General features: G+C 36.3%; 1 protein-coding gene across 2 annotated transcripts; it reads right to left on the reverse strand.

Moving 5' to 3' along the window:
* Positions 1-553: 553 nt before the first annotated feature.
* LOC121895748 (low choriolytic enzyme-like) lies at positions 554-5473 on the reverse strand. 2 transcript variants are annotated; one of them, XM_042409174.1, is made up of 10 exons: positions 5365-5473; positions 5008-5038; positions 4814-4879; positions 4395-4547; positions 3554-3671; positions 3184-3362; positions 2775-2856; positions 1391-1515; positions 1032-1089; positions 554-799 (listed from the first exon to the last, which is right to left on the reverse strand). In XM_042409174.1, the coding sequence occupies exons 1-9, from the start codon at positions 5425-5427 to the stop codon at positions 1040-1042; spliced, it is 867 nt and encodes a 288-aa protein (XP_042265108.1). In that variant the 5' UTR covers positions 5428-5473; the 3' UTR covers positions 554-799; positions 1032-1039. The 2 variants fall into 2 exon arrangements, with proteins under 2 accessions (XP_042265108.1, XP_042265114.1); XM_042409180.1 differs by having other exon boundaries at positions 1387-1515.
* Between the last annotated feature and the right edge of the window lie 5274 nt (positions 5474-10747).

Here is a 10747-nt window from a genome sequence, read left to right on the forward strand (position 1 = left end):
ATAACATGATGGTCTGTTTTATTTCTGCTTCAGTAATATTAAAATCATGTTGATTACAGTCTATCGAAGGTCTTTTGACAGCAGTCATGTGGGAAATCAGATAGAGGAACTGTTCAAACTGCAAGACCAAAATTTCTGACCCGAGGAAATCTAATTAAATAAGGTATCTTGACCCCCCTCAAACTAGCAGCAGATCTGGGGAAGATTCATCCTTATTCTTTAATTAGTTGGGGGCGACCAATTTGGGGTTCAAATCAGGTTAAATCTGTAGTGTCTGGCCAGCATTACTGATGTAACAGATGTTATACGCCAACAATTAATATGAAGGAATGAATTCAATATCTGTTGCCGCCTCAGTACTAAAACACAGCTGCTAGCAGTGCTGCTTCTACATTACATTAAATAACTTTGCATTGTATCATGTACATATTAGATTTAATGTTATAGTCCTATCTTCACCTGTTAATTAACAATGTACATTTTTTTTGTCGAATCTTTACAGGTAAGTATCTCATTTGGATCAAACAGAAACAGGCTGACATGATATGCGATATCTGAAAATGCATTTTTATTCATTATTAATATTCCATCAAGTGCACAAGCAGTTATACACATACAGTATATGTAAAACTTGTGTTGTTGTCTCTGGACAACTGCGTTGCCAATACTTTTGAAGCTAATGAAATCAATATCATATTTTGCTAAATTAAATCAAATCTGAATTTTATTAAGCACATTCATGAAGCAGAAGATGCATTACTGGTGGTGCTTATAGGTGAGAAGCTGCATGATTTGCCTCCTGTTGAAAAAACAATTGAAGATGTTCAAAATAACGATAACATGCATATGTGCGCACACTCTGGCGTATACATACAGTAAAACCAGTAAAACATTAAAGTCCTTTGGCTACAGTTCTATGATTTCATAATAAAACAAAGTACAGTAAATAGTAAAGATGAAAACCTCCATCTGACCACAAAATAATATGTTTACTTTATATCTCATTGATGATGGTGTGCACAGATACTTACTTTCTTTTCTAGAGGAATTCATTTCTTTCCAAAGGTTCCACGTTAGGCCTGGTTGAATCTGAAATTGATTTTAAAAAGACAGCAAAATCTGAAAAAGTTGCTTCATTTCTTAAAAGTACTGCTGCAAAGTGAACATGCATATGTCTATTCACTAGTCTGTCCATTTTGGCAGTAGGGAGATAGATACAGTAGTATGATGAGAGTACAGTTGGTAGGTGGGTAGGCTAGTGGGTTAGTAGGTAGGAAGGTGAGGATGAGTAGAAAGGTGAGAAGGTCTGTAGTTCAGAGGGAATATACAGAGGGAACACAGATAGAAAACTAAGTAGTAACAGGCTAAAAATTGGGCAAAAGTTACCTACTGCAGCGATAAAGACGGTTCACCCGTAGGATGTCAACACGACTCATCTGGACAGCCCTGCCAATGGCTACATTGCTGTTGGGGATGGGAACAATGGTTGGCTCCCTGTTCCTAGAGAAGGCATACCTGTGGTGCAAACAGACAGTAGTGAAGATGAGTTTAAAATGCAAACCTATAACAATTTTCTGTTTTCATAACTGCTCAAATCTTGTTCAATAGGAACCACCAGTTCATTCCTGTAGAGCTGAGTGACTACTGATGTACAGTATGGGAGGTGCATTCAGAATCTTTTCACCACTTGGGGGCAGAAAACTCAACAACAAGCTGAAAACATAATAATATAAAGTTGGTCTGACAAACATGTCTATACACACATCTAGCAGACATAGAGCACTATTAGCATTCATTTGGTTAAGTGCTGTGTCTACTTGATTAATGTAAGCTCTTCATCAGCTAGTCTAGCTGGTGAACATTGAACATATTTAGCTGTTGAAGAGCAGGATGCAATATTTCTCTCATAAGTTGGAGAGTCCAAACCACAGTTAAGTACAGAGTATTGGACATTCAAATGCTGATGTCTGCTGGATGTGTGTTCATCATGTTCACCACAACAACTTCACAAGGTGATCTTATGTCATTTGTTTTTACAGCTTGTTGTGCTGCCTCCATTGGCCAAAAAATGAATTAAGTTGATAATATCTTTAATTTAATTTTTTTTTTTTTTTTTTAATTTTAAGTTTTTTAAAATGGCATTGGAGCAGTAGCAAAAGTTTTAGCAGGCACTTAAAGGTCGAGTTCACTTTTTTTTTCAAGCCTGTCTTAAAACAATATTCACATGCCCATATGTACATAGAAATAGAAATATTTGCATGCTGCAATCATTCCTCTTGTCCATACTGGCCATGAAGAGATCCCCCTCTAAGGTGATATACTAATATATAATGCAAGTGATGAGGTACAAAATCCTCAGGCCTTGCTCCCTGCGTAAATGCATTTTAAAGTTCATCTGAAGCTAACAAGAGGCTTCAACAGTCTGATGGACAAATCAATGGAGTAGCAAGCTTCCAAATTTGTAGTCATTTTAATACAAAATTTTGAAGTAAATTATTGTAAGTGTATATATATATGTGTGTATTTTCCCTCAGCTTTTTCATTGGAATTGCAGTAGGAGGGGATCTCTTCATGGCTAGTAAGGAGAGTAAGAATGAAGGAAAATGTCCAGTAACTCTTGCAATATACATATGGGTATGTGACTATTGTTTTAATACAGATTTGAAAAAATGTCAACCTGTCCTTTAAAAATGGCTTGTCATGTTATAATTACATGACTTAATATTAATGATTTGCATCATTATACTGTTCAGTGAGTGAACTATGAGACCTACCTTCCATAGTGCATGACAGAGCTGTAGTCATAGGGAGTGCCAAGGTTATTTGTCCGAATCCTCCTGAAGTTGTGCTCCTGTCCTGCAGGGGAATCACACAAGTCATTCATATTTGATATCTGTTTGATTACAGTTTGACAGTCAAAATGGCTGAAAAGTGCAGTAAGTGAAAAGCATGAATAGCTATATCTGCAGGAACTACATATGTCACTATTTCTGTACAAATGGTTGCTCATTCATGAGGTTGAGTCATTTATTTGTAGGTAGTAAAGGTCAGCTGTATTAATTGCAGTACCCTGTTTTTTTTTTTTTTTTTTTGGAAAAGCATTATTAAAGTCATAGTCATATTCTACATAATGAAAATCTTTTTCAAATTGTCGGTCAAGACTTTGATTGTAACGTAACCCACCACGAATGACGTTCTGGAGGAGGATTCGAACATGCCGGTCCCTGTCAGAGCGAGTCTGTTCATGGTTGAAGCCCAAGGCGTGGAGCAGCTCATGTTGGACGATCTGGTGGAAAACACACCCCTGGCGACTCAGTGACACTATCTGGCTGTTACCACGACGCCCGACAAATGAGTAACACCTGAAACAGAGCAGTTGATAAAACTATCAAACCATAAAAGAGCCTTAGCATTCCCTCAAGAATATCCCACATCGTGTCCTTAGACACACCATGTTTGTTGACAAACTCTGGTGTAAGACCATAGGTGTAAACAGGGTCTCTGAGTGCATTCAGGCATGTGAATGTGGTATAGTGCATTGTGTGGTCCATACCCTGAGCGAGACTGGATGTCCACAAAGTCCCTCTGTCTATTCACGGGGGTGAAGCGGACGCAGGTGGACTGAGCAAACGACCGCAGACCTCGAATGATGATGTCTCTCTCTCTGCGGGCTTAACAGAAAAAAAAACAAACACTTATTATCTGTGTAGTTGGTTTTATTGTCTTAATCTTGATGGGCAGAAAGTGATTCGTTCTGCCACTGTTTTAAAAGGGGACTGTGTAACTTTTGCTGAACAGTAGCCACTGTAGTAAAAATGGGGCAACTACTAGAGATGTAAATAAGAAATCACTTTGCTGATCTGAATCATTTCGTTCAGTTCAAAGATTTGTAGTCACTAACTATGTAAATGCAATTCAGTACATACAAAAGTAAATGAACGGATCATCGTTCAAATGCACCACATATCGACATGTTGTTCAGCACCGATGACTGTCTTTGGTTCAGTTGTATGTCCAGTTTGTTGGTAGTTATTATTGAGTTCAGTAGCTTCAGTTTAAAGATTTGTTGTTCAAGATTTGTGCAACACCTCTAGCCATTAGAGATTATGGCACATTGTATTTGAATATTGATCTGACACATGCTAAAACATAGCGGATGAGTAGCACTAGAGAATAGCAATAGTCTGCAAACTCACTCAATAATGTCTGTTTTACATATACATCAATCAATTAAGCTAAGAGTTTAAGCTAACGGTCATGCCAAGAGAATTAAGGCCGTAGCAGCAAAACCCCTGAGTGTACTGAACTGAGCAAGGGTGCGTTATATTTTGCTCTTCCATCTTTCACAAAACCAAAGTAATGCCTTCAAAAGCTAGATGGTTAGTGAGACTTACAGTACTGGTTGGAAATGCGGTAAGGTACGTAGACGTTGCCATCACTGGCTTTAGGCCACAGGCAGCCTCGTGCGGTGCAGGGGTCAGCGTTCCCTAGACCCGTTGGCACTGCTATGTCTCCAAACATCACCAGAGGTTCATCAAGGTCCTTTCCTGTAAAATGACATGATTATGGTTGAGGAAAAGTTTTCATCTTTTTACTCAAGCATAAACTCTCCTTATCCACTGACGGTTTCAAATATTTTAAGGCTAATATACTGTAATGCTTGCATTATGTAATCTCAGTTTAGATGTAAAATGATTGTCTTGTTCTTTGCATTTGCTGCTGGAATGATAATTTCACCAAAGATGAGGTTTTATCATATTTTACTAAATCTGTACTTCATAACACAAATCAGCTGCAGTGGAGATGAACATACCCAGATTGGCATTTGCCTTCTCTAACAGTGTGGAGACACTGAAATCATCATCCTCAATGGTGTTGCCTGTGGAATAGAAACAGTTAGTTCATGTAATTTGATTTAACTTAATTAATTGCTATATATTTACATTAACACTATATATTTACATCAAGCAAATACATTTTACTTTATGAAATGTTGGCATGTCTTACCAGAGGATTCATCACTCTTTTCGAATGAAGCCTGTGATAGGATGCAGAATTAAAAAGGTTTGTCAAATGCAACTGAATTGATATGATGCCTCTGTGATCTTGTCTGAATTAAATATTGTCTTCTGTGTAAATTCAGATAGTCAGTTGAATTCCTGCAGACTTCAATTTCAGAGGCTGCTATTGGATGAACATATGCATTTCTTTGTGGAACCACAATGGAATACAATGTAAAAACTAAAAGTATAAAATGAAAGACAAAATCCTTTTTGTTTTCTTTTCTTTTGCAATTCACCAATTATCTTTTAGAAACATTCTCTTTCTGACCATATTAATATAAAGGTGTCTGTTGATGCTTACCTGTACGGTGAAACTCTGGGCAGAGCAGAGGAGGACGCTGAGCACAGCAGTCTGGAGGATCATGGCTGGTTACAGGACAGCAACAACAGACCAAGAAGACACCCAGAGAGACAGAAGATCTCAACCTTATATTGGTGGAGAGCCAACTACTTCTCATCCAAATATGGCATGTTGCTCAATAACAGTAATGCAAGAAGTACTCAGATCCAACACAACAGTGTAAAATACTCCATTACAAGTAAAAGTCCTGCATTTAAAATCCTACTTAAGTAAAGGTTAATACATATTGTCAGCTTAAGTTACTTAAAGTATTAAAAGGGTTAGGGTTTTGCAGAAAATTGGGATAGGAACAAAGATAAGTTTTCTTTTCTCTAATCTTTTCATTTCCTGTTAAAATATTAGAGAATTTAACTTGTTAGTGCCTCAACAATGAATTAAACAAAATAATCTGAGATGTTTAGAGGGAAAATATCTCTTTAGTGGCACTGCTAGGCACCACAAATACATACCACTTTTTTAAGAAGGGGTAACATGCCAAAAAGGTTGGGAAACACTGATTTTATCTTTAACAATGCATTTTATTTTATAAAGTTTATCATTTGTTTTTTTAATGTACAATTTTAAGTAGCAAGTGACTAAAGCTGTCAAATGAATGTAGTGTAGTAAAATGTACAATATTTGGAGTGGGTTATATGTGTAAAGTGGCTTATACTTGAGTAAAGTACAAGTGCCTCAGAATTGTACAGTACTTGAGTAAATGTACATAGTTACATTCCACCACTGCTCAACAGAGACTTACTGACAAATTCAGCTCAAGTGGAAGTGGTTATTATTGTTGAAATCAGGCTGTGGTTTTGTGTAAGATGTGGGCTTGTTTTGTATTCTGCTGTCTCATTTCCAAGCAGAAAAAGTATACAGCTTTTAACTGTAAATGATCTGTAGTGGTACAGGAAATACTTAGCCCCTTTACTGAGAAAATAGTCCATTACAAGAAAAAGTCATGCAATACAAAAGTTATATCAGTAAAAGCAAGAACGTATTATGAGCAAAACGTACTTAAAAGTATTAAAAGCAAATGTTGTCATTAGGTCAAAGAGCCCCTGTCAGTGGTATCATGTATTATATTATTGATGCATTAACATGTAAGCAGCATTTTAATGTTGTAGCTGTTGTTTTGTTACTATATTGATCATATGTTCTGTATGTAAAATCTTCATCAGCAAATTAACCAATAACTTAAGTAAATGTGGTAGAACGAAAACAATGTTCCTCATGGATGCTCTTCACCACAGGACATACTGTATGTGGGTATCACTTTATCTGCACTAAAATTATCAAATATTTTTAAATGTTTTTGAAATGCAGTGGTAGTGATAGAACCACAGGAGGTTCTGACAAGACATATCTCACTGTTTGGAAAATCAATATTGATCTTGAGAATATATATAAAAAGCCCATTAATAGCTCATAACGCCTCCCAAATGAACAGGATGTTAGATAACAGAAACACTTGTGTTTGGACTGCATAGCTTTTAATAATTAAAAGACGCCAATTTTAAACGTATTGTTTTCATTTATGATCGTTTCAGATGATTATCCATAACATTGAGAATCAGTTCTAGTCTGCACAACCAAACAACAGTTGTCTATGAATAGTGAAGGTGAGAAAATTTACAATAAAAGCCTCAGTTTTATTTAGTCATTTATGAATTTAGTGATCTAACAATCTGGATGATGAATAATTCATAAGCTACTCATTTGACATCGTTCAATGATTTATATGGTGTTGCACTGAAACTAAATTAAACAAAACACACAGTTTCATCTAAGAATTACAATGTCAAATGTAAAAATATTTTTAATATTTTTATTAGGAGGTTATTTCTATAATACTTTATTTTAGTTACTATGACTCTATCAATGAACAAGCTCTTGAAGGAGGGCCTGTAGCATGTAACACAACCAAACTGAGCTACACAAAGCAGCTGCACAGCAGTACGCATAACATGAGCGTAAGATACATCCTCATGTTAATGTTATTGCATTCACATTTACACAACCCCTCTGTGGCTAAAATCAGAGGTGCACAGTTGCAAGACAATGTGTTGTTATACGACTTCTCTAATTGTGGGCACGGTTGCGCTGTGTGTTTGGTTTGCACAGAATCTTGCAAAACCTTGCAAGAAGAGGAACAATGATTAAGAGGAATCTGAGATTGGACATATGTATCAACATTCGTATCATGTAATGGACTGTTAATGGACTCCACTTGCATTCGTAGTGAAGAAGAAAAGAATTCTTACTTGGTCTTCATAAATGCAGGCTTTTGGTATTTAGGACTGTATTCATAGTATTTAATACACATTGCAAAGTCCAGTTTGTATCTGAAATAGAGCGTATAGCCAGCAAATAGCTTTTTCTTAAAGGAACAACAATAATGAAAGTTTCCATTAAATGCAATCTGTTTGCAAATTAAGTACTATATTATATTCCATTTCTCTCATAACATAACATCATGAATTTGGCATTGCCTGGCATCGTTGAGCTTGTGGAAGTATATAAATGCATAGATTCATATTCTCTGGGTCTTGTTACGGTTTTGACAAAGGTCCAGTTAGGGTAGCCACAAGCTCTTTTCCCTTTCCTTTCCCTCTCTTTGGCCTTGGTACTTGTGGTGGTGATGCAGGGTTTAGATAACCCCCAGCTTGGTGAGAGTCAAAGAGTATTGATGTGTGTGTGTGTGTGTGTGTGCGTGTGTGTTGGGGTGGGTGGTGGTGGTGGTGGTTTGTAAGGGGGGTTGTGATCCTAACATACAATAATCTTGATGCATTTTATGATTATGGTGTATGGTAAAAAAAAATAACTGTGGCAAAAGGAATATTTTACAGGGGAATGTGACAATCAATGTTTATTTAAACAAACAAAGAACAAGTGGTTCATATGTTAATTCAACAACATTTTGCAAAACAAAGAACAAGTGGTTCATATGTTAATTCAACAACATTTTGCAAAACAAACATGAACTGTGTTAAAATCAGTGAAAGAAAGATAATGAATTAACATTTTGATTTATGTTTTATTACAGGTACCTCCGTATGCATTTACAAAGTACAAAAAAGTAAGAATAAATACTTCAAATGACCAGAGGATCTCCCATTTTGAATGTATAGCTCTTTGTCACTTAAACAGTGCTCACATAAATATTATTATAAAACACAACCGTTCATATTCTCAGTTCAGGTTTCAAAGATCCACTGGGGTATATGTCATTATTGTACATACACAACAACTTCTTACGCACATACAAGTTCTCATCACATTGCATGCAAAAGGGACATTTCTAAACAGGAAATGTGGCTCAGTGTTGACACATCTATTGATGTAAGAGGTGATAGTGTTGCATGATGGTTTTCTGTAATCCATATTTGTTCCAGGTTCATCTGCAGGCAAGTCTCTAAACTAGATGTCATATCAGGTATGTTCTATTGGTTGATGTGAGTGGAAATTATACAATGACCTGATTTATCATCAGGCCAAGTAAATGAAGAGGACAGATTCTCTGAATCAGACAGACTGTCTTTCCTCCAGCTAATAAATATTACTGCTTTGGAAATAAATGCAGGCTTTTGGTATTTTGGCCTGTATTCATAGTATTTAATACACATCACAAAGTCCAGTTTGTACCTTAAATAGAGAGTATAGCCAGCAAATAGCTTTTTCTTAAAGGAACAACAATAATAAAAGTTTCCATTAAAAGCAATCTGTTTGCAAATTAGTACTATATTATATTCCATTTCTCTCATAACATAACATCATGACTGTGGCATCTCCTGGCATCCTTGAGCTTATAGCAGTATATAAATGCATAGATTCTTTATCTTTCTGACTCCATGTACTGCATGATATGCAGGAGATTCCTGAGACTGATATATTGACATTCAATATATTAAAGAAAAACTGAAATAAGTAAGGTGATTTTGAATATCATCTGTATAAATCAATTTCTTACCTGTTTTTCCCACCTAAACTTACCTTTTTGGTTCAACTTTCACCTTAACCCTGATTATTAGATTAGAATTTATTTTATTCAACAGCTTTGCTGTGCAAATGTCCTGCTGCCTTATTCCCCCACCACACTTTGAAAAAGCATGAATTCCCACAGTATTTACACAGCTGCAAAGCTGTGGCAAGCTCCAATATCAGACATAACTCTGCATGCCAACAAAGTGATTTTGTACAAGTGTGCATTTCCCACCGTATTTCCATGATTCTTTGGGCCAAAGTGGCGCCAAGCGCAGTGCAAGTGTCTTTGTTATTTTAAGACCGACGCAGTGGTCATTTTCCCTTCCAGTGCCCACATTGTTAAAATAGCAATTGCACTTGCGCCCATCAGTGCGCCCATAGGCGTGTTAGTCTAAAAGTAAGGTGTGGTCAGGCGCATTGGCGGTGCATTGCTATCTTGAGGCAGCAGAGAGTGATTGCACTATTGACCAACAAAAACCTGGTCTAAAGTCAATGGCGCAGTGTTTCACTGTATTTTAAGGGCGCATTATCAGGACAGTAATATGCACCTACACAGACGGGTGCACAACATGCACTCTGCTTGTTACACACACAGGACGCGGAGCAGTGCACAAACATGCAAAAGGTAACAAATAAAAGGATTACAATGTGAAAGATTATTATTGTGTATATTAATATATTTAAAAAAATACATGTCATAATGCTTAGTCATAATATTTATCAGAATTAACTAAGCAGAGAAATGATGGATTAAATTGTTTAATTATTTGACCAAATCATGGTAATACACGTAGGTATTTAAACAGACGGACAACAATGGATCAGACACAGATTGACTTTCCTGCTGCATCAATACATGATGACATGAGGAACACATGAGGAAATAAATGAGGCGAAAACAATGATGAAACTAATGTGAAGGAAATAAATCTGCACAGCTTCTAGCTGCTGCCAGCAGCAGGATCAGAAACTTGAAGAGCTGATCAAGTCCTGATAACTGTGTTGATGATTCTTTACATGATTGAAATTAATGATTTAATTTTTAAACAATATTTAACAAATATTATTTAGCATTTTTGAGATTACAGTTATCAGGTTTCCATACTTTCAGCAATTAAAACCCTGCTGATTTGACCTGTTACTCCATGACTGAACAAAACCATTTTAAAGAAACCAAAGCTGTAATTAAAAAAATAAACCTTTTCAAAAACCAAACGAAGATAAATTTGCAAAAAATTAATGAATAGGATCTTAAACTGGTGGTCTGGGGCTGACCACAGGAGGGTCCAGGAGCAGCAGTTGGTGATTTGACCATGTGGATATATTTCTGTGTTTACATGATACTGTATAAGCTAAAACA

This window comes from Thunnus maccoyii, chromosome 1 (genome assembly GCF_910596095.1).
Source record: "Thunnus maccoyii chromosome 1, fThuMac1.1, whole genome shotgun sequence".
NCBI classification, from domain to species: Eukaryota; Metazoa; Chordata; class Actinopteri; order Scombriformes; family Scombridae; genus Thunnus; species Thunnus maccoyii.

Bases quoted from the DNA above. Each gene is read 5' to 3' on its own strand.
- LOC121895748 (XM_042409174.1), bottom strand. From the start codon at position 5,427: ATGATCCTCCAGACTGCTGTGCTCAGCGTCCTCCTCTGCTCTGCCCAG. The intron at 4,880-5,007 runs GTAAGACATGCC...TCTATTCCACAG, and splicing joins AAAGAGTGATGAATCCTCTG to GCAACACCATTGAGGATGAT. The intron at 3,672-4,394 runs GTAAGTCTCACT...TTTTCTGTTAAG, and splicing joins CCGCATTTCCAACCAGTACT to CCCGCAGAGAGAGAGACATC.